The following is a 24,501-nucleotide window of genomic DNA, read 5'->3' on the forward strand; positions in this document are numbered from 1 at the left end:
TCTATTGTATAAAATGATCTGAAGTGCTAGTTTGTTTACAATGTAAAAAGGCTGCAACACATCACCAGAAGTTTTGTTGCCTCTTTCTGAATTGCAGAACATGGCGCTATGCATACCTGGACATTTCCACTATTTTGTGATGTAAATTGGAAGTTTTACAAGTTACTGTGTACATTTTGTACTTTTATTGCAGTTTGAAATGCATTCATCAATGCTGATTCTTTCTAACCCTGAAATATGAAAATAGCATTGCTGTCCCCCTTTAACCCATTAAAGCACAAACACTGTGAGTTTAAAGTTGTGCTCTCCTGTACCTCTTTCCTCACTCACAGACACAGCTAGGGAAAATAAGCGAGGTTCACTGCAATATCATGAATGGTAATTCTCTATTTGTATTCAAGAAATGACTAAGAAAGTTGTGTGCGTTTCCAAATTACACAAGATTTAGCTTAAGTAAAGTCTTGAGGATCCAAACCCTTCTGTAACCCAGGGAACTGGGTGTATTGAATCTGGTGCACCTCCTGTAACAGGTATACTGTATATTTCATATGGAAGATCTACAGCCAAGAGTTAAATTTTGTACTTTACTCTGGGATGCATATAAATGTGAATCTTTACATAAAGACTGCAACAATAAACTCTGTGCTGGATTACAATGATTTAGAAATATATATATATATTTAATTCTATTATGCTATTATTCACTGTGGTCTGTAATTTTTTGTAACTGTAAAATGTCTTACTTCTGGCAGAAGAGCTGGCCGCAGTTCCTGCAGTGGTGGCGCCGCTCTGTGAGGGAGAATCTCACTGTGCATCCTGAACAACTGTCCACCACCTCATCCTTCACCCAGTGGTCTGCAGCTGAGCGGCCGGGTTGGTCACTCACTGACCAGCTAAACACCCGACCTCGGCCATCGCCCACGAGGATCTTACTGTGGTCCCTAAAATAAATCAACCCATCATATCTCCATCACAATTAACCATACATAACACAGCTAAGCTGCAATGGTGCTGTAGTTTGAACAGATTTTAACCATATAATTCACTTAAACAACAAAGTTTTAACAAAAAACAACCTAAAATATTACACTACAAATATACATAAAAACAGTAATGTTATTTAAAACCCTTCCAATCAAATAGAGAAATCAAATAACCATAAATTGCCAGCCCATTCTGCAATCTACTGTGAAGCACAAATCTGACTTTTTTGATAATAAAATAGAGCCTTTGTTTCGAACTATGATCACAGAACAGCACAAACGCAAAGGAAACAATTCTTTCTAGAAAACGACTTCCTCTACTTTTATATCACAAACATGTCATGGTGTATGCTACTATAAATGACTTTGACAAAAATAATCACTGTACCTCACATACTTAGAAAAAATCTATTTCTATGTTGCTGTCACATTAAAACCCTCTGCTGGAGCCTAAAACAGGATCTGGGGAAATATTTGTAATACCCTAAGGTGAGTTTATCTAGGAATCAGTAAAGGTAAATCCCATTCTGCTGAAAAGCAGAAATAAAAAAAACCTTCAGCTAATAAGCCTTTTTCGTGTTTATTTAGTTTAGTGCAAAGTTTAGCTTTGTTAAAAAATTGGCTGGTGTAATGTTAACTTTATCTTTATCTGACAACCACACAAACACACCTTTTAAATGTTTTCTGTTGGAAGACATAATTTATAAGTTATCTTAGCTATGAAAAGGAAAATGAAATAAACTCAAATTTCCCACACTACCTGTTGTGTAGAAAATGTAATAAAAACAGATACCCTTAAGCTTCACAGTACAAACAAATCTCAATTGAAAAGCATTTCTGAATTACGGCAGCATGGTAGTACAGTGATTGGCATTTCTGTGATGTTCAACTCCTAAGGAGCTTACAGCATTGAGCTTGATTGTTCTCCCTGTGTTCATGTGGGTTTCCTACAGTATGGGTGGTGCAGTCTTAAGACATACTGGTAGGTTAGCCGGTTTCTGGGACAGCTGGCCCCAATATCAGTGTTTTGAGCATCATGAGCATTTTGGGGAAAAAAACATTGGTGGAGAGACCCGTCTACGACATTAACAACTCACAAAGGGAAACTGTCACCATAGGATTCATTAACAATTTTGGACAGACACCTAACCTATTATGTAATGGATTAAAAAAATAAAATTGTTCAAAATAAATATAATGAACAGTTATGGTGTTTTGAACATTGGAACTTAAGCTATAAGACATAAAAGGTATAGATTGTTAAACTGCTTATATATTATGATATATTTTCATGAGGGGATGGCAAGGTGGCACAGTGGTTAGCACTGCTGCCTCACATGCTGTGGCCCTGGGTACACTTCCTGGGGTACTATCTCCACTGTGTGGAGTTTGTATGTTCTCCCTGTGTTAAGTTTAGACGACTAGATAACATATCTTTAGATGATTAGGTTTCACTTTCACTAACTTAAATCTGCGCAGCTTCACAAAATGAGGGAACTACAAATTCACACTGTTCTCTGTATCAACAGAAAACAAGTGCATGGTTTGCTGTGTGTGGTAGACCTTTTTATTGATGCAGGTATTGCTGCAAGAATGGAACCTAATTGGATCTCTACTGTATTGTACATTACTGAAACTAACTGAATGTTATACAGTATATCTTTGCATTAAGCATTCAAAACAATTTAAAGTGTCAATTTAAAAAAAAATATTAATCATACTTTGAGATGCCCAGAGAGGTGATTTCAGCTGGATGAGCATTGTCTTTCCGATCAAAAGCAGTGTGCATAGTCAGTTTGCTCCTGAAAACTAGCTGCCGTTCCCATCTATAGCCTGCTCAAGATTAGAAGAAACACAAAATAAACACATTAATTTATAGTATCAATAACAATGGCTGTATTGCAGAGGATATAACTAGTGTGTAACCACGTTTCCGGTCTACAGACAATAATAAGGTTAATTTACAGAAAAAATAAATCTGTTTATTACAGCAGTAAATACCAGTGTTTCAGTCTTTAACAGTAATGTGGATTATACTATGAGGAGCACAACTCACCTGGTCGCAGTTTGTTGTAGTGCCTGGGTTCTACTGGCCCATGTGCTAGTGCACTAGGCTGTGGGTGTATACTGCTCTGTGGTATAGGTTGTGGGTGTGCCTGCACTGGGAATCTGGTCTGGCCCTCGGAGTAATTCACAAACACAAAGCCATCTTTCTCATCCAAGCTGAGAGTGTCTGACCACCGTCGAGAATCATCCGAACCGCTGTCAGCAGACCAGGAAGTACCCGGCCTGTTCACAGAGCTCTTTGGCCTATGAATGGCGCTGCCCTGCTGGCTGTGGGTCACTCGTGGCTTGGCTTCCTGACTGGTACTTTGATCATCTCCATCGGAGTCACTGCTGTCATCATCATGAGCCACTTGTCCTTCTGATTAGAGAAGCAACCATTAATCATGAATAGTGCTCTTTCCTGCCCTATCAATAGACATTCCACAAAGAAAGCAATCATTCCTCCTATGAAATGAACTTATTTTAAGAAAAAAAAGTTGTTGTTTTTTATTTATGCCACAAATAAACACCAGAAATGTTTGGAACTTTCAATGAGAAAAAAACAGTTAACACTTAAAAGAAACAGCATGCTGATGTTTTTAAACTAAAAGAAAGGAAGTATTCATGTTTGTTATTTTCACTGGGTTACTTCTTCTAGAATCAGGTTTAATGAAAACGTTAAAGCAGTAAATTCTGCTATGATATGCGAGTCCTAAGCCTTGCCCTCACTCAAAGATATATGGTGGACTAAACAGCTCACCGATTTTGTCTTCTGCACAGCAGTCAGGCACATCAGGTATCTCTACTGGCTCTGGAGCTGGAGTCTCAGGAACCTGCAGAAACTCCATTCTCCAAAACTAGAAAAATAGGGTGTCAACATGTTTTAACCTCAATGATCTGTAACATTATTAAGGTTACCCCTGAAATAATCCAAATGAAGGACAGATTCTAAGATTTACACTATTTAAGAGATTCTTTAATATTCTGTATCACATTTGCAATTAATTTGTGTGAGGCTACGAACAATTCAGTTGAAGTATTTTATCCCCAAAGGAGTAATAATTAAATTTCTGCTATTTATCTGGAATTATTCATTTATTTTGGAAATTTATTTGGCTCTTAGGCTCAGCAAATAGTTTGAAACCTTTCAATTCAATCAATTGTCCTTGTATGTGTATACTAAATCACATACCAATGTGCGAAGCAAAGAAAAGTTTATTTTGTAAAATGTAATATGAAAATTATTCCACCTGTTCTTCAGAAGTTTATATTTTCACATGTGTCCAGACTAGTGCTATATTGTGTACTATTATTATTAATTATCTCACAGGACTAATAAAGTATCTATTATTATTATTATTATTATTATTATTATTATTATTATTATTATTATTATATCCAACTATCAGTTCTATACTTTCAATTACTTTAATAATGATGGCGGTGAGACATCAGTTAAGTTTCACGAGAATAACACACACATTGAAGCCTGTACATGAAAAAGTTATGGAATTATTCCTGTGCAACACTTTTATACTTAATTTCCCTTTTTATTCAAATACAAAGTGGAGGACATACAGTACAGTAGATGACAGAAAAAATACTAAATGGTTACAAATGTAAAAGTTTCTTACCCGCACAACTCCATCAGAGTGTCCTGTGACTATGACATTCTGGGTATCCCATTCGTTCATCTCAGACACACAGCAGCAAAGGATTTGCTGGCTCCGTCCAGTAAAGGTATTAACACTCACAATTGGGCTGCCATTGATGCTCCACACATGGATGTAAGTACCACCACTGGATACAATGTCTCCCTGGTAACACAGAAACAGAGTGTAAATAACACACAACCTCAAAAATAAATTAATTGCTTCCCCATATATTCACTTTTTTAAGTTTTTAATTAAATATGAACAAAGCATTAATACAGCATTACTGTGGTAGCTATATTGTATTGGTGTCTTGTGGAATAGCATTTTAAAACATGAAAAAGCAACTGTAAACTATACTATTCACAAATTTTACATGACAACCAAAAACATCTGAATGTACTTAAATAATTTTATCTCTCATTGTGAGTATTTTTGTTGCTGTAAATTCATACAACTACAATAAGAGATCAAACAGCTGTAACTGAGATTCAATTCAGAGCAGCCTACGTACTGTTAGCTCATTGATACAGAGAGCTGACACAGGAGCCCTGTGACCTCGTAACTGTGTAACAAAGGCCAGCTTGTTGAGGTCCCATATGATGCAAGTGCGGTCTCTGGAGCCACTGACGATGATGTGATAGGCTGAGGATGCTGTCAGACATGTCACAGCATCTGTGTGACCCAGCAAAGCCTGCAACCAGAGGAAACAGGTTTTAATTATACATCTCACTGACATCACATCAAGTTTCTTCAAAATGCACCTTCACAAACACATGAACAAATACTCACCACCTGTAAATTCAAAGCATACATTTCTAAGGGTGGAGAAGCTGTACTAATGTCACATTACTATAAATAAATACTTATACAACCTAGATAACTGCCAACAGTTTCTTGGGGAAACCCAGTGTTATAAAAAATACAAAAGTAAGTGATGTGGCAGTAACAGATTTCGAACAGTAGTTCCCCATTTCACCATTTGTATATGTATTGGCAATAGAATGACACCTACAGTACCAGGTTAAGAGTTAATCAGCCATTACATTACAGGCCATGTTTTAAAAACATGATGACTATGTCGATGTTTATTTAAAACTGAGAACACTTAATTGGTTATTTTTCAGTTCTCTTTAATATACCACATTATACAACACATAGCTGAGCCCACTCAGGATTTACAGTATATGCATGAGGTTATCATTAACAATTTACTTAAAGCCCCCCACTAAAGTTTTCTATTATTATAACACTGTTACATAATAATATAATATCTTACAACACCGTTGTTAATAATGCTATGTTTGGATTAGAAGTAACCAGGCTTTAGCAATCTTTAATTCACATTGATCTCAAATCATTTAAAAATATCAATTATACACAGACAGTCAATATTAAGTACCTTAATATCTATTCTGTCACATTTGTTACTAAATCTAAGCAAATTTCATATGTTATTGATATTTATTATTTATATTTTACATTATTCCTCTCTACACATCCATAAAGGTAATGCATATTTCAGATCTATCAGGATTAACTGCGATCTTCAACCAAAATGGCTTAAGTTTCAATATAAAAATTGAGTTTTTCCATGTAGTAGGAGGAAAAATCATTTAAACGCAAAGAGAACAAGGCATCATGTCTTTCTGCACAGCAACTTTTTAAGTGAAAATATTTTTAGGCTACTTTTTTATGCTTAAACTCAAAAAAATAAGTGAATACCTAATGCAATTATATGAAGGCAGCACTTGTAGGTAGCTGCGTCAGCATGCGTTGGCTGCAAAGGGGCAAGTAAAAGTTAATTCCATGCTGAAAAGAGGAGAATAGAAACACAAGGTTTCAGCTGTGTCACACCTGAAGAAGGCTCCACAGCCAAAAGCACTTTTCAGCATGGAATTAACTTTCATATTGTTGTGCATTACACTTTAACCAATTTCCTACACTTCTTTATAAATTTCGACCACAATTTTAAATATCACAATATCACAAAAATAACAGAATGTGGATATATACAATATATGAAATTTCCATATGAGTTTTATTAACATAATAATAAATATTGTAATTCTGAATCGCTAACAAGTGTAGCCAGTAAATTATAAGACAAATGTAAGAGAGATGCCTAATTTTTATATAATCATGAATCAATGTTTTGTAGCCCTTTATCAGAAATTACTGTGGGATAAAACAATTTTTATTTTTAAAAATGCTATCATTTTCTATTTAAGACAACTAATGTTTGGCAGTATCAAACGTGGTTGTCTTTGATTAGGGATGAATGACGGCTTACCTGTTTTAGTGTGAGTGTCTTTGCTTTCTCTTTGGATGTTCCCATCTCCCATACACAGATCGCAGTGCTTGTGCCTCCAGTAATCACCAGCTTAGGGTTTGGACAAATAGCACAGAGGATCTGACCCCATTCAGACAGGCACTCATACACAATAGCAGCCTGCAAACAGATCACACCAGGGAACTGTAAAACTATACATTAATTTCAGCGAATGGTAGATGAATAAAAAACAAGAAAAAGCAAACCTTTAGAAAACAGTTCTTTACTGTTAAAAGTATTAATGTACTGGTAATTCTAAAACCTGTAAGCCTCTATTCAACATTATCCTGCATTAGAAAACTGCTCCAAATACACAACAAAAATATTTTTTTAAGAACAGAAAGATTAGAAAATCAAGCAGTGGCACTGTGGGGCTAAGGATCTGCGCCTGTGGCTGGAAGGTTGCCGGGTTAAATCCCGTGGCCGGCAGAGGAATCCTACTCCGTTGGGCCCCTGAGCAAGGCCCTTAACCCCAGCTAGTCCACGGGCGCTGTACAATGGCTAACCCTGAGCTCTGACCCCAAGCTTCTCTCCCTGTCTGTGTGTCTGTCTCACGGAGAGCAAGCTGGGGTATGCGAAAATATGAATTCCTAATGCAAGAAACTGTACAGTATATGGCTAATAATGTGATCTTATCTTAACCAAAGAAGACCTTTTATTAGTTTTAAAAAAATCAACGTAAAGTCCAAATGTCCATTAAGACCTTGCAGAAGTCTTTTTGGAAGATGAAACAGCTAGATAGAATTTCTAAATGTCTGTAAGACAAATCAAAATCAGTGAGAAACACTTCACTGTCTGATCCAGTCACAAACAAATCGCAATATAGATATCTCCAAGTGATCGATCACCTTATCAGACTCATAATTTGCCAGTCTGCAGCTGAGATCCGCATAGCCCCAGGCAAAGGTCTTGTTCCAGGCTGGAGGGATGAGAACCTTGTTCTGTTCCACGGCTAAGATACCTTTGTCTGTACAGACAATCTGTCCCACTGGTTCCTTCAGTTCTAGAAAAATTAACAACATGATATAAATCTGAGGCATTATTAAGAGAAATATGTCTCGAAAACTAATGAAAGTGCCACGTGTAGTTCTTAAAAGAGAACAGCGATATTATGAGATATCACGATAAAAGTACAAGATATGTATTGAAAAGAGAACAAAATGGCAGTCAGAGAGCCAGCTTGATTGAAACAGGAACTCTGTTTTGCAGTATTATAAATCCTTGTCACCTAAATTATACCTACCAAGTGGAGTGAACTGAGCGAACAGTTTTTGAGGAAGAGCAGCCAGTGGTGCAGGGTGCATTTCATCAAGCAGGTGATGAACTATTGCAGTTGTAATAGTAATGGGGTATTTAATGCTGCTATTTGTCAGGTACAATTCTCAAGCAATTCTGAGAGTGATGAAATCTACAACTTTCACATCCATTGGTGCAGTGGTTCCTAAGACAACTGTACTATTACTATAGGCATCCCACTGCTTAGAAACTTAAAAAAAAAATACATCCAGTCATCAAAATTATTCAGTGCCTAGAATCTTAATGATTAAAGATCGTAGAGAAGTTGTTTAATTCACATGATTTACAAAGGCTAGAGAGTTGAACACCCAAAACTAAATTTTGGTTTTGTGTCTCATTCAAAGAACGGTACTATGTCAGAGTTTGAAGCATGAACTTTCTGGTAAAACTTTTTTTTCTTATACACTGGACAACCAAGCCTCCCAGAGAGTAATTACAGATGCTCCTACTAGTGCTTGAAATATTTGTAGTTTTTGACTATTGGTATTTAAAATGTGATATGAGCCACAGTCACTTACAGTACCTTTAACTGGAGCCAGAGAAGGGCGCAAATTATCCAGATGATGAAAGAAGATCTTGTCTCCAGCAGAGCTCAGAGAAGCTGGGATCCCTGGAATCTCTCCATTTGACTTGCTCCGGACCCGTTTTGGGGGGTGAGGTTTCTTAAATAGCTAAAAACAAAACAGTGTGATTGCCTTATTTCATTGTCAAACACAAAAACGTGTGTACTGTTAGGAAACAGTTAACTGAAACCTGTAACTTCAGAAGCATATCCACTTAAAAAAGAAAAATGTTTTCTTCTCCAGAACCTACAAATAACCTGATTTGCAATGCTGACATTAACTCATGAAGTGGAAAGTTTACTTTTTCCAAAACAGAATTCTACAGGGAGCAGTAGATGATTTTCAACATTCAGTCTAAAAAAGGATTATCAAGAATCATCACTACTACAGAATAGGTGAAGTACAATTCAATACGCCTCAAGAAAACATTATATCATCACATCACTTTCAATAACTGCTTTTCATGTTCAGAGTCCCAGTGGCCTAGATCATTTCCCAGGATGCACTGGATGCAAGGTGGGAAACCCCCTGGAAGGAAAGCCTGTACATTACAGGGAACACACAGTCACAAACACATACACACTCACAATACAGCCAACTTTCCAAGAAGCCAGTTAACTTATCACTGTCTTTGCACTGTGGGAGGAAACTGGAGCCCCCAGAGGAAACCCATTAGAACATGGGGAGAACATACAAATTCAACCCCAGGAATTGTACCCAGGGACCAGCAATGCTAACCATTGTGGCACCATACCGCCTACCTAATGTAAACATAACTAATACTTAAAATGTACAATAATATTAGTTTTGAACAACTTTATTTTTTATAATGTAAAAATAGTAGTACCTGTTTGGGTATCTGTCCAAAATTGTTAATGAATCCAATGGTGGCAGTTTCCTTCAGTGGGTCATTGATGTTGTAGATATCCACCTGGCCCTCATAGAAGAGGTGATGAAACACATTTACCGCTTCCACTGCTGGAGGCCCTTGCTGCTTGAACCCAAAAATCAGGTCTATCCACTCGTGAAGGTGGGCGCTGACATAGTCACACTCCAGAGCCTGTGTTTATACACCAACACACTGGCTTTAGTATGAAGAATTAACATTCTTCTAAATATAATGTGATATTACAACTCTCAAACACACCTAAAACTTTTTCTTTCCATTGTTTTGTGATTTTTAGAATTGTATGCAATCTTAAGTAGTCTCAAGGCTAGAACATAACTGCAGCACATTTGGTAGGAAAATACATTATAGACACAGTTCAAAAAGAGATCTAGTTGTAGCACATTAGTACACAAATTGTTTACAAAAGTATTGCTAGAGTTTAGAATCATATTTCACAACTTAATAATAGCAAAGTAAAATGACACAGGCTGAAATTATACTTTCTTACCTCTCGATGGACCCGGATAAATTCTCTGGGGTCTCCTTTTGCCCAAGGGGGCAGTATCACATCTCCAAGCTTAATGCCATTCTGTTTGCTGCCTATTATCATTGAACATAAACATTAATTCAATTAATAGACATGAGAACAGATGCTTTATTTAAAGTGTTTTTTATTTTAAGTGTTAAGCACATACTAGTTACACAATGCCAGATATAATAAGGCTATCACAATGCATTACCTCGTCAATAGTTCTGTTTTATTTAACTTAATATATACTACCTACCTTTCCTACACTACAGAAGTGAATAATTCACCATTTCTCCCATTGTTACTGCAGGGAAAAAATGCAGTAAAAAATCTAAAAAACTGCTGGACTCCCACTGAGTTTCAAGTCTGTGATCATCAGAGTCAGCTGTCTGAAAGTCAGACTAAAAGAAACTCTCTTAATTTATCTTAATAGATAACAATAATAAAAATAAATCCCATTCACACAAACTAAAAATCAAGAACTGATCTTATATATGTACATATTCAAAACATTTAATGCTAACGAACATCAAACATTCAATTGACTGTCTATTTTATCAACACTCCTTTATTCTGGAAGTGTTTGTTGTATACTGGGTCTGAAGTATAGTACTTTAGTTTTTCATTTACCGGAGAACAAATTCCAGTCTCTGTATATCAAGAAATGTGTTATGGAAAGCATTTAGTCTATTATCTAGAAAAGCTAATTATAGAGTAAGAAAACAAAATTACAAACAAAATCAAAATTATTTTACTTACCTAAGTCAAAGTTATTAGAGTTAAGGAGAAACTCTGGGAGGTAGAAGAATTCAGGGATAAGTTCTTTGACATCGGCCATGTTGTGTTTGGATGCTGATAACCAGGCTTCTCTGACACTATGAAACATTCTGTCAGCAAGGTCAAAATGACCTCCCTGAGGAAATTTAAGCAAAGAACCAAACACCTGTAATTATCTTCTGAAGCAGTGGGCAACATTTTTTGGTGAACCTGCATGGCTTAACTTCTTCAGTTTTCTCCATTTTAAAAGTGAACTAAGTTAAATGCTATTTACATATAATTACCTTTAAGTTCAGCCGCTTAATAATAATAGTAATAACAGTAACACCTGAAGAAGGCTCCACAGCCGAAACATTGTGTTCTCTTTCTTCTTTTTTTCAGCATGGAATAAACCTATTACTTGTTCCTTTGCAGCCTACGCATGCTGACGCAGCTACCCACCTGTAATAATATTATTATTCTTTACACTTATATACACTTATATAGCACTTTTCTGGACACTCCACTCAAAGCACTTTAAAGGTAATGTGCAGCTAGATGATTAGGACTTAGATTGATAAAGGACAATAAAGAATTAAAGGCTAAAACACAAGGTTAACAACTCCTACTCTTTTCAAGAAACGCCCTAGGATTTTTAATGACCACAAAGAAACAGGACCTTGGTTTCACGTGTCATTTGAAGGACGATGCCTTTTTTTACAGGGGCATTAGGACCCACACAGACCTCAAGGTGAGCACCCCCTACTGGCCTCACTAACAACACTTCCAGCAACAACCTTAGTTTTTCCCAGGAGGTCTCCCATCCAGGTACTGACCAGGCTCACACCTGCTTAGCTTCAGTGGTGCCAGTATTGACTTGCAGGATGATATGGCTGCTGCAAATACTCAAGTTTTGAAGAGTTTCAGGGAGACTTGAGTTGTATGTACTCAACTGCAGTTAAAACCCCTTTTCCTTGTTTAGTGTATGCGCTCCATTCTACCACTATTTTTTATATTTAGAAAATTCAAACATCTAACAAAAGACTACAAAACGACTGTGATGTTTCAAAACATGTACAACACTTAAGATATGATGAAAGACCATTCCTGTCCCTTTTATTTTTGTAGTCGAAGAGCATTTTGTGAATGTGTACAGTAAAAAAAATGTTTTTCTTTTTACTCTTCATTTTGTTATGAACAGCTCAGTGTTTATAAGATTAATGTAACAAAAGGAAATCAAAGAAATGTCAAAGCACTGCAATATCATTCAATATTTTATGGGTGGACCTAAAGTAATATTTTATCTCACGAACTAGAGTCATAAACCTGCATCCGTATATTCCCCATTTACTGTAAGTGCATTACAATTTATCAGAATAACACTGTATTTGAAAAGGTATTTTTTATGAGGGAGAAAATGTTACGGCTATTATGAAGGTACAGTAGGACCTTTTTATTCATTTAATAGAACTTAAGGATTGAAGAACGGATGGATATTATGGCAACTTTTATTTTGCTAAGGAACCTATGTCAAACAATCATGCATAATGAGACTTACCTGAAGCCTAAGGAAGATCTGTGTGAAAGGCTCCATTCTAACCAAGTATGAGGCCACGATCATTGCTGAGGAGTAGTGTGTCCCATAATGATAGGCAGGAGTTTCCCCTAAGAGAACAAAATAAAACATTTTTTAAATTAAAATATTTAATTGAAGTTAAATAATAGTCAATTTAAAGTAAAAGTATACTTATTAATCCAGGTACAAATTGGAAAGAAGCCCTATTAAATCACATCAGAAGAGAGCAAGTCCATTCAAGGAGTTCTGGTGATATTCCCAGGCAATCAGCAATAACATTTCACTATTTGTTATCTCAAGAATTTAGAATTACTTTTACTTTGCACTTCAGTTTCATCATTAATTCAACATGCATAAGCATTTGAAGACTACATGTATGTACACATATGATGAAATCTTACAGCTTAATAGTTGTATGATAAATGTCCTCACAAAGTGTTTTCTATTTTAGTTTTAAAAAATAGGCATTTTTAAATGAGGGTAAAAATTAATATTCCTTTGCAAGAAAGACTAAAACATCTTATTTTAGAAAATATTTCAATTTGATATTGTTCCAAAGTACACTTATTTCTAGTTTAGAAGCTGACTGTCAAGGACTTAATCATCATGCTTAAGCATTAAATGGATCAATCTGCAATCTCTAGTCTTTCCTATTATTTTCATTTCAAATATAGTCAGATAAAAACTCCTACTTGTTTAAAAGAACTTCTATCAGCACAAAATACAGGGCATAATTCTAAACAATATGAGTAAAATATATGTTAAAGTTCCCTGATTATATTATGAGTTTGGAAGAAAAGGCATTTAGCTATAAAGTTCCAACGGATTAGAATAGCTTACTCTGAACTAAGATCACATAATTAGTGTATTTTATCACACTAGTGTATTTAAAAACTAAATTTCTATTTAGAACAGAATGTAAAACAATTCTTGTAATTGAAATAATTATACTCATTAATTTTCATTTATTCAAGTTACCTTTCATGGCAGATAGTTTGTATTTTTAATTATTTTTGTGTTTCTTCTTTTTTGTTGTTGTGATATTTGTGTTATATTTTATCTATTTTTGTATAAGAATTGTATGTATCCTAACAGAACCCCCTTTAAAATGAAATCTTATGGGTCAATTAACTTTAAAAGAAAATTCTGTTCAAAGCAAAAGTATCGAGTTGCCCTGCCTTTTATACTGTCATGTGTGGATTGCACCTAGAACATTTTAATAATGTTTATGGAAAAGTGGCTCGAAAAGAGTCCCTAAAAATCTGTTTCCAACTCCTTGAACTACAGGCATACCTTTAACACTCTGCACCTCTGTAGGTTTTAAATATGGATAAATATATATTAAAGAAGTCAAATGGATGCCACAATTCATTAAAAATGAAGTGTTTGATGTAAAATCACAAAATTTGAATGCTAAGAAGTGAAGTCTGTAGAGAAAAACTGACAACACAGGTAAAATACCATTAGGATCTTCCCAGTCCTTAAATCTCTTTTTATACTGCAATAGCCTGTCATCAGTCTGTGCTCCCATAGGCTTCGCCAGGTTCCGGAATGTTTTGGGATTTGTGAGGTCCAATTCCTTAAAGACAGCATTTACAAATTTGTAGCTCCCCATAGTACAACTAGGCAAACTGACTGCATATTGAGTAGATCCAATTCTATTTTAACATTACCAAATCATTCTGTTAAGACCATTATTTTTTAACATAAACATAATGTTAATATTAACATTAATGCATTAATGATTTGATACCTTGTTTGTTCAAACATTGGCCAGAAAGACCCTTAATTATTTTAACTGATCTAAGAACAAAACTTATAAACAACACAACTCTGTTTAAGAGTTCTTTTTAAATGCATAATAAATAAACATACTATGAAATTAAATGAGCACTTTTATACCTGCTTAAGAAGACAAGTCCCCTCTTTCCAAAGCAATTCTAGACAATTGTGATCAGAGTAAGTATATAAGACTATTCTTTCACTCCTCCCAAGTCCTGCATAAAAAAATAGTTGCCTTTTCACATTTCCCTTGTACCTCAGAATCATAGTCAGCCAGAATCCAGGGGAAGACTGGGTACTGCATGAGGTCATTGTAAGACCTGCCAGCAAGTGTGTTCAGGTGCATCAAGTATTGAAAATTGCTGATCTCTCCTCGCTGCATAAACAGGAAACACGTTTCAGCCATTAAATACATGACCTACATGAGTCTGATTTACAATGATCCAACTTCTACATATTGAAAGCAAGGGACTGTTTCATGAAACATTTTCTCTGTAAAATGGATAAGATGACATGTGTCTGTAAAACAAATATTTAGCACAGTTAGAATAAAAAAGTAGAATTATAAAAAGCTGTACTTTAATCAAGCCTTATGTTCAATGAACATATAGCATTATGGAACTGTTTCCTAACATATTACAGTATTTAGTTACTCCATGTATAAGTAAATCCTATATTTCTACCTTTCTGTGAAAATCGGTCTTCTAATTCCCTTTTCAATACTGTGAATATAAGGCTTGATTTTTGATTATCTAATTTAGGATGGGGATTCCAGGAACATATTGTTTTTAAAAGCCAGGACTGCCTACATTCAGTAAAAGAAGCCATCATTACAACATAAACACAGGTCAGAAATAAAATCTACACTTAAATGCCTGGCTAGAACAATAGAAAAATATTTCAATAAAAATCTACAAATAAATTAAATAAGTGCACGTACCTCCCATCTCTGTGTTACTGACTTCTCACCAACCAAAGTACTCAGCAAACCGGATCTATCCACATAAAAGTATGTATAAATACATCTGAATATATACACTGCATAGCATTGATCTGTTTAAAGAAATGCTTCCTTTTCTGAAAAGTTATTATTTTGTTTCAATATCACACACAGCAAACAAAGGCTTTAACTATTAACTGTTCTGCGAGAGAAGTAAATGGATAAAATATGTTAAAAATCTTAAGCTTTAAAATCCTTCATGAGTCCACTTATCACAAGAAAAAATGTAGTTTTTACTTAAAACATACTCACAACATATAAACCATTATGCATGCATGTTATACTGAATGATATTATTTAATGAATTTATAAAATACATTTTCACACACATAATGAAAAGTTACAGTATAAGGAAGCAACTATACTTTATTCATCTGAAAAATGTGTACACTTCATCACATACCCTAAAAATGGTTTATATATGATAAATTCCCTCAAAAACCCCTAACAAATATCAGATTAATGGTGTGAGGTAATGTTCTGATTTGTTATAATGATCAATAATCATTGATAATAATCAGGTGGCCTAATCAGATCTACAGTACATACCCTTGCTCCACACTGGTGTTAGGCCGCTGGCCTGATACAGACTCTGAACTGTCTGCCAGAGAGGGCACAACAGCCAGAAACCTGGTAAGACAAGAGTGACAGAAATGCACAATTCAAATGGAACAAAGGGCGCTAAAATGGCCAAAATACTGCTTACAACTTCAAAATGGTTGTGAACAGACAAAACCCAGCTGGGTGATGGTCTGAATAAAATACCATACATAGCACAAACCTCTGATAGACTTTGTTTCGAACTCCTTTTTGGAATGCCAGCAGGTAATTCCGCCCATCACCAGAAAATACTTCTACTGCAATAGGCTGCCAAAAAAACAGACCAAACAGAAAATCAGTTTGCATAAATGAAATGAATAAATGAAATGAAAAACCACTTTCTGATTAAAAAATCCCCTGCAGAAATCTCAGACTTAAACATTTTAATTAATTCTAATTATGTATGACAATGGGTTGATTCATAATCTAAGGAAGCCATCTTAATAAACAGCAATTACAGATGTAATACGCTTTATGTTACCAAAGCAAGGTCATTAATCATCTCACCTGTAAGAGGTATCGACGTTTGTGCACTTCCTTTATGTCTTCATAGGCAAAAATACTGCAGGTTCTCTTCAGCTGGCTCTGACCTTGCCTGGCACCTCTGGGGATAATGGGCTCGTGCATACTTTTAACAAAAAGCATAAACAGGCATTGTGTCACCACCACTTTTATATTTTATTTATGGAAAAAATTATCTGGAGCACCTTTGTCATACTTTTCACTGAGGTATTTTAAAAACCATGTATAACACCTGACTATACCCATTGTTTCTTGCATTAGCATTTTGAAAGATACTGTAACAGCTATTGGAAGTGACTACTGAAGTGTCTTAAAGAATCCAGATACGATGTTTAACATCTGGCTAGAGTAAAGATTGAAGAAGTTTTTGGAGCTTCAAAGCAAGAGAGGAACTAAAGTCTTTAGTTTTGCTGGGTGTGAGAACACTTTTGAACACAGTTTAAAGGAATCTTTGGTTTATTTTGGTTGATTTAAGTTCTGGGTCAATGATTAAGTGCCAATCAAGTCAAGGACCACAGAATAAAATGGGCTATGGTGAGAGAAAAAAGAAGACAGGAGAAGAAGAAGGGAAAGAAAGGGGATAGAAGGCAAGAACAGAAGAAGAGAAAGGAAGGCAGAGAGAAGAGAGGAGAAAGGAGGAAGGGTCAGACAACAGCTCCTTGTCCAGACATCTGTAAAGATAAGATTCAAGTTACATTTTTGAACCTTGTGAAGACAGCTTGCCATTCTGTTGCTTTTAGGAAACTTTAGGATTTCCTCAATAAAGAATCCCTTGGTTAAAAACAACCAGTTCTGGTTAGTGGATGCATTTGCAGAACAGGCAGAGAGATTTAACTGTATAATCATATTCTGTTCATTTACAAGGCAGATTTACTTCTCCTGTTGGTACAGTATGTGTAGATGTTATAGAGGTAGAAGAATAATTGATAGAAGTCTGTTTTTTTTTTCTAGGTGGTCAGGATGTGGGCCTCTGGGATGCCTTGTATGTAAAAAGCATAACTTTTATGCTGTATTTTTAGTTTAGTGTGTATTGCCATTATAAATATTTGTTTAACCAATGTGTCTTTATTTTTTACTTTTACCAAAGCTGTGCCAGAGAACAAAGAACTCAGGTGCTTCTAATTATACTAACCGCTTGGGTATAGTCTTGGCAAAATCTTCTCATTGTCTGATATTCACTATTTTTGTAACTCTATTTGTAACAAAATGAAGAGAGATAGTGTTCGGACTTAAAATAAACTGCCTTCTTCTATTGGTATACTGTATGTTACCAATTGAAAAATTAATAATAGATTTACTTGTTTAGATTACATTCATTGGATTAAGGTCAGTCCAGAAACAATACACGATATCTTGTGATGGAGAATCATTTTAGTTTACAAATATAGCGTTACATTGATTATATATGGATTTAAAGTTGAGTTTTAAAGCGTCATATGAAAGAACCTGAGAGGTTTAACAAAACATCTGAGGTTTTTTAAATCATTTTCAATTATAACTCTCCTCTTCATACAATACCTACTTCTGTTTAGTTTTGTTATTGTAACAGCAGGCAAATCAGGATCTTAGGACTAGGAACACAAGCCATTTTTGAAAGTCTTCATCATGCACTGATTTACAGTGTCACAAAGCTGTAATTTGCAAAGGCAGACAGTAGGAAAACTGTCTACTACAGAAGAAAACTGACATGTCTTCATAACAATAACTATGTCAACTGCAACTGCTTTTCTAAGGTAACAGCAGACATTTCACATATGAAGTAATATGTAGGCTCTATGAAAAGAGATATCAATCAAATTGAATGCATTTGCACTTACTTCGGAGGCAGGGTTTCAATGTCCCTGATTTCTCTTGTAATTGTCATGGTGAAGCCATCAATCACGTAGAAATGTTCCTTCCCAAACAACAGCAGTCCCTCGCTTGTGTCAAGGCCTTGAACCCTGGCACACCGATACATGTGCTGAATCTAAAGACCAAACAAAACACACATTGTTTTGATCTACTGATTCTTCATTGGTGTCCTCGGGAACAGAACAGGTTTTGGAATACTGTGTCGATACAATAAACGATATATGTTCATTTTAAACATGACCAAGAGGAATGAGGATACTGTCACAAAAATAATTTGCATGTATGCATGCCAAGACTATGCAACCTCAGAGTGCAATATAGCCAGAATTAGCAACATATTCTTATGAACAATGTCATAAGATCCATAATGACCACAAGTAGTTATGACCTTGGTTTTCTCATAAGAAAAACAGCACCTTCTACAGCACAGTGTCCCTGGTTATTATGGTTATTGACCTGGATTGGAAATTCTGAATTCTGGTCCTGAGGACCTACCGGACCACCATTTTGTTTTCTTTTTCTTAGAGGTCTACAGGCCCTTGCTTTGCAAGAATTGACTGTAGTCAGGTAATAATGGCGCCAAAAGACCAATACTGCATAAGGTCATTATGTCAGTTTGCCAATTCTTCACAAAATGTTAATGGTTAATATGGGTGTTCAGGTGGTTATTTATATCCCCAAAAATGTAAAGCTGATTATCTGTTTCTGCATGGTAAACAATATTAGTGGATGTTACACATAGCTTAACTAGATACCGAAAAACTCCAGCTGAAGAGGCATAGTAAAGGCTTCCACCCTTCTTCTTTGAATTATGTCTTAAAAGGAGAACACAATACTTTACTTTTAATTGATCCAGAAGTTTCACAAGAGCAAGGTACAGCCTGTTTTTCATCTCTCATTTATTTTGATGCACACCACCTGTTTTAATTGATTACTATATAGGCCTCATTAAAATCTAGAATTGGTAAGCTCCCTTGTGGTATTATTTTTTTTTTAAATAAATAAGAAATAATGGCTGCGTATCAGTAAAGAATTTAGACATAAATAAAAAAATGAAAAATCACAGAGAACACTGCCACTTAAAAAAATAATTTAATCTGTGATAAAATTAGTTAATCCAATTAAAACATTCCAATTTATTTATATCACAGTCTAGGAAACAAATACTCAGGTGTGCAAGAACTGAAGCACTGCTCGGAGTATTAATCACATAAAAATCAGGCTACCGATAAACTGCTGATGAATGGAAAAAGACTTATCCTCGGTCACCTTCAGAATCTGGCTTATATACGCAAAGTACAATGCTCTCAGTATGAAGTACCTTTTTAGTTTCAGAAAGCTCTGTAGGACAATTTTTAAAATGATTTATTCAATAGATTTATGTGCCAATCTATTGGTCTCAAGAACCACATAATGGTGCCACGCTACTTAGAGATAACAGAAGTGAAGTAACTTGCAGATTTAACACTCACTAAGCTAGTGCAGCACAGTACTGATATACTGTCCAATACTTTTTATACATTTAACTTGCATACTCTTCAATAGTAAAAGACAAATTGCAATTAAAGCTAATTTAATTTAAAAGACAAAAAAAATCTAAAATACTACAATACAGTTTGTTCCTTCTTAAAATGCAGCCTTCGATTCTATACTAAAATTCTAAATTTAATTTTTGGTCATTCGCATCGCGTTTGGTCGCAGTTTAGTTCATGCCAATAATCCTGCTTCATGTTGAAACTGGAAGAATGAGTGGGCTTTCTTCACAGAGTACACGATTTTTTACTCTAGATCATGATCTAGATCATGATTCGGCCTAATCATCTTTTATTTGTCAATTAAAATAAAAAAATACTAAAATTGGAAGGAGCATTTGTCTTCTCCCATATTTCATCACATTGGCCTTCCATCTGTCAGTCAGTCCTTTGCATTTGAAGGACATAGTAAAATTATTCACAATTCAAACTCTGGCTAATTTTATTTTATTTGCATGTTTGCACCTCAATTTGTGTTTATGGTGTTCTCTGAACTGTAGTGCTTCAATCCCATCCATTACATAATATGCTGAACTAAAGAGAAATAACATCAGGACTGGTGTGCACGTTCTATGCCCATCTACTGAGAACATGAGAAAGGTTACAAATGAAAGGAAACTATCTGGATATCTAGCCTGTTTGGTAGTTAGCAGTTAATTGAAGAACTCACACTAGTGAGTAGTACTATTTGAATTCAGGATAAAGGACTTTTTGAATTAAGAATAAAGGACTTTCATCTATGAAGACATTTCTTGGGACAGTATTTGGAGTAATTTGAGTGTTTGAGCACTTTCAATTCTAAAAACCCTGATTGGCAGGAGCATGTCAGTTTTTCCAATGAATTTAGTTACTCAGAAATGTTTTTTCATGAGAATCACTGACTACTCAAAATCTATATCCCCAAGGAGCAATAGCCACTTTTTTCACATGGTGTGGAAACAATTAGATGTGGTTGTGTTCTAGGGCCCGAAGTCTGTTCTGGAAATAATGTATGCTTTTCTCCCTTATTTGCTAAGTGTATGGCTCCCCAGCACTGGTGGCCCTTCCCCAGGAGTCAGTGAACCCTTTCCTTTCTTGGCATTGTTTCTATGGACCTTTCAATTGCACAAGTCCAAGGGGCTGGTGGAGTGGGACAGACTGAGGCTGAGGGCAATGGACACCATCAAAGCACCATTAAGCCCATTTTAAGGGCTACCTCCTGAAGGGGCATTTCTGGGGTCATCTGAGGGCTGGGGAGGGAGGACATTTACTACCCATGAAGTGATGGTGGGAGGGGGGATGGGATGAGGAATAGAATGGAAATTCTTTATGGTTTTGCTTTTTTGTATATATAAAGTGTCAATTATTGTCATAAATTCTAACATACCACTATTTTCAAAAAAACATATTGTAAGAGCACAGCCCTGTCTGGACCAACTGTTTGAAGACAGTTGGCCAGGTGACTGTTTAAAAAGCTGGAAGCTTGGAGTGATCTGAAGAGGAGAAAGCTGAACTGCTCTGTGCTCTATTCACAGGAAGGATAAGGACTAAGAATTATTTCCTGGCCTTACACTGTGCCCACAGCATCAAGATCCTGCTGGCTGTGACCTGGCCACCCCAAACATGTCACACTATTTTAAAGTAATGCACCTATCATGGAATTCCACAACAAAAGAGCAAAAACTATATCCAACCTTCTCTCCCTCTTCCAGTAACCTCAGCAGAGTAGTATTATCTGTCTTCTCTTCCTCATCCATGGCCCCAGATTCCAGCAACTGGTCTTGCAGCTGCTCCTGGCTGTCTTCATCTGCCCCGTCAGCAGTGGAGCGTGAGCGTTTCAGTGGGGGCTTCACTAAGCCTTGGGAGTAATGGGGTACAGCCAGATATTGGTTTAAGTTGACATCAACAGAAGGCAGTCACAATCTAATGACTAAATAATCGAAAAAATTTAAGTCTGCTATTAAAATGGTCTTTTCTGATGATTCTGAACATCTAAAGGTATCTTTAAATCTGTAATTTGACCATAAAGGACTACTGTTAAGAATAAAAAAGCATATATAATCAACTAATAATATACAATAACACCATCTGTTAAAACATCACATAATATATTAACTGCAAAGTTCTGAGAATGTCATGAGACCATATGCTAGGGTTTAACAGAAGGTAATATGCTTGCTGTTTCAATAGCACTGTAAGCTTAATTAACAGGCTGTTACCTTTGACTTTGGCGATAGTGTCCTCTCCATGCTCAGGCTCATGCTGTGTAGTCTCCCCCTCTGAGCTCTGCTCAATGGAGTGCTGATACATGCCTGGATTTCCAGAGAGGACACGCATGTAGTACTCCTTGCTGTCATAACTTATGGCTCTTCGGTAACGGGTGGGTTTCTAAAAAGACATTGTTTAGGATTAGAAAATATCTTATGAATTAAAATTAAATTTTGGAAAGAGATATTAGACTCATTATTGCAGGCAGGTTTGACATAAACAGGTGCATTCACAGGACCTATTCTTCATTAAAGGGCATATGAACAGCCATTTCTAAAGTAGAAACAGACTGCTTGTCAAAACTCATTTCCACGGTAAACTGACTGCGCCATGCCTCGGTTTGATGTGTTACCCTGAATCAAACTGCCCAAAAAACCTTCACTGGCCAAAGAAGATCGATAGATGGCACCTGTGGTGCATTATATGTTAGTGAAAACATTAGCTTAATTTAATCTGCTGTCCTACTTTTGTAAATCTTCTTAATATGGAATATTAATATGGTGCACTCATACCGAAATAAAAGAATGTTCGGTATGCAAATGTATACTTACCCGAACATGAAGAATTTGTACTTTGTAATTTGTTATAAGTTAAATAAATTTTTATAAATTTTGCTAATCCACATTAAAGTGACTGATTTTGGCTGAGAATCTTCTGCGATCAGTTGAATTCAGTGCCACTGAACAGCTGTTTGTTCCTGTACGGGTGCAGAAGTACTTTGTTTACAATCACAACGAAAGCTTGTGCTCTCATATTCAAAGTGTTTTTTTATGTTTGTTTTGTAGTTGCTGTTCATTATGGGGTCTTAAGGAAGAGAAAAAGATTCTTTAATGTACTGTAACAACAACAGTTGTTTAAATTAGTCAACAACAGTATACACATCGTTCTAGTAGATCGTGTGGATAGCGATCTATATGAAAGAATGAAAAAAGTAAATCTGGTAACATTAATTATTTTACAGATATAGGTGGCTTTTTTTAGTAGAACTGCATTGTTCACTAATGCTATAATGGTCTGTATGGTATTATATGTTTTGGGTGGTTTTTGAGTGAACTTGACTTCGGGGTGGAATGTTTCCCATAAGAAATAATGAAATTTGTTTTTCAATTTACGATCTCCCGCCTTCCGAACAGATTTTCAGAAACGAATTAGGTTCAGATACCGGGGTATGAGTGTATTATGTAACTAAAGAAAAATGATGGTAGCTAAAATAAAAATAAGTTTCTGAATGTCATTATTATAAATTAATAAAAACAAAAAATATGGTACACAGTCTACTACATTGATATTTATATTAATTTTATATATCACACAGTCCATTAAATATTCACTTTACATTCTCAATCTCATAAACCCATCAGCATTTGTACTAGGAATATATAAGATATTAAACTGAGGAAGAGTGGCAGAAGAGGATAAGCCCCTCCACCACAGACAGATGGAGAAAGCAAACTGCAGGTGTTATTAACCAGAGTGTACCCAACAACTGGTTGAGCTAGTTGTCATCAGCCATTCACACTCCACTGTGTTTGTATTCATTCAAGAAGCTTTATTGGCTTGGAAGATAAATTACAGTGTTGCCTATGCGTATACAATCAACACAATTATCTACAGACATTTACGGGACAAATACATCATAGGGCACTTACCTATAACATACAACATATTAAAAATTTGTTGTAGGACAGGCTCATTGTTCCTCAAGCTGTGACAGGAGATTATGTACTGAGCTGACAGCTTAATATCACCTTCACATTTTGATTACACATTTCCTAATTCACTATTTTTAATGATTGGCTATATTTTCCCAGGTTTGTATACAAAATGAGATTGCTCAAATTAACTCAAATTAAGATAATTTTGTGTGACATTATTTCCTGTTTGGTAATCCTACTATTTCAGCATTTCTACACAAGTTATGCAGTTAATTTGTATACTCAAAATACTACTTAATCTGCTCGCCCAGGGGGACTGAAATTTGAACAAAAGGGACAATTGTTCATAGGTTCAAAGCATGTCCTTATTAGATAGCTAATCTAATTAGCTATCTAAGAACATGCAAAACACTAGAATTTTTGCACCATCATGAGAATGAAGTCATATTTTATATAACACCTGAAGAAGGCTCCACGGCTGAAACGTTGTTTTCTTTCTTCTTTTTTTCAGCATGGAATAAACCTATTACTTGTTCCTTTGCAGCCTACACATGCTGACGCAGCTACCGACCTGAACTACATATTTTATATAATGTTATATTTATTTCTATCTATTCACTTCTATCATTTACATTATATAATTAGCATTAAGACAAAATGTAAATCACTGTCTCCCTCACCAAGCAAGCA

At 35.6% G+C, this 24,501-nt stretch overlaps 1 protein-coding gene across 7 annotated transcripts in view; it reads right to left on the bottom strand.

The window, feature by feature from the left end:
• The window catches only part of wdfy3 (WD repeat and FYVE domain containing 3), a 166,052-nt gene that overhangs the window by 3,738 nt on the left and 137,813 nt on the right, over nucleotides 1-24,501 (bottom strand). For 5 of the 7 annotated variants that reach the window (XM_015364893.2, XM_015364898.2, XM_015364884.2 and 2 more), the window contains 22 exons: nucleotides 22,108-22,276; nucleotides 21,583-21,746; nucleotides 18,344-18,492; nucleotides 16,512-16,632; nucleotides 16,186-16,271; nucleotides 15,954-16,034; nucleotides 15,345-15,399; nucleotides 14,661-14,780; nucleotides 14,084-14,201; nucleotides 12,605-12,711; nucleotides 11,050-11,203; nucleotides 10,270-10,361; nucleotides 9,720-9,932; nucleotides 8,833-8,980; nucleotides 7,862-8,016; nucleotides 6,975-7,133; nucleotides 5,196-5,375; nucleotides 4,664-4,846; nucleotides 3,790-3,886; nucleotides 3,040-3,408; nucleotides 2,705-2,819; nucleotides 744-941 (listed from right to left, as the gene is read on the bottom strand). In XM_015364893.2, coding sequence (XP_015220379.1) covers nucleotides 744-941; nucleotides 2,705-2,819; nucleotides 3,040-3,408; nucleotides 3,790-3,886; nucleotides 4,664-4,846; nucleotides 5,196-5,375; nucleotides 6,975-7,133; nucleotides 7,862-8,016; nucleotides 8,833-8,980; nucleotides 9,720-9,932; nucleotides 10,270-10,361; nucleotides 11,050-11,203; nucleotides 12,605-12,711; nucleotides 14,084-14,201; nucleotides 14,661-14,780; nucleotides 15,345-15,399; nucleotides 15,954-16,034; nucleotides 16,186-16,271; nucleotides 16,512-16,632; nucleotides 18,344-18,492; nucleotides 21,583-21,746; nucleotides 22,108-22,276 — 3,233 coding nt within the window. The remainder of the gene's footprint in view (nucleotides 1-743; nucleotides 942-2,704; nucleotides 2,820-3,039; nucleotides 3,409-3,789; nucleotides 3,887-4,663; nucleotides 4,847-5,195; nucleotides 5,376-6,974; nucleotides 7,134-7,861; nucleotides 8,017-8,832; nucleotides 8,981-9,719; nucleotides 9,933-10,269; nucleotides 10,362-11,049; nucleotides 11,204-12,604; nucleotides 12,712-14,083; nucleotides 14,202-14,660; nucleotides 14,781-15,344; nucleotides 15,400-15,953; nucleotides 16,035-16,185; nucleotides 16,272-16,511; nucleotides 16,633-18,343; nucleotides 18,493-21,582; nucleotides 21,747-22,107; nucleotides 22,277-24,501) is intronic. The other 2 variants (XM_015364903.2, XM_015364870.2) reach the window with 1 other exon arrangement.

Source organism: Lepisosteus oculatus, chromosome 3, assembly GCF_040954835.1.
Source record: "Lepisosteus oculatus isolate fLepOcu1 chromosome 3, fLepOcu1.hap2, whole genome shotgun sequence".
Lineage (NCBI taxonomy): Eukaryota > Metazoa > Chordata > Actinopteri > Semionotiformes > Lepisosteidae > Lepisosteus > Lepisosteus oculatus.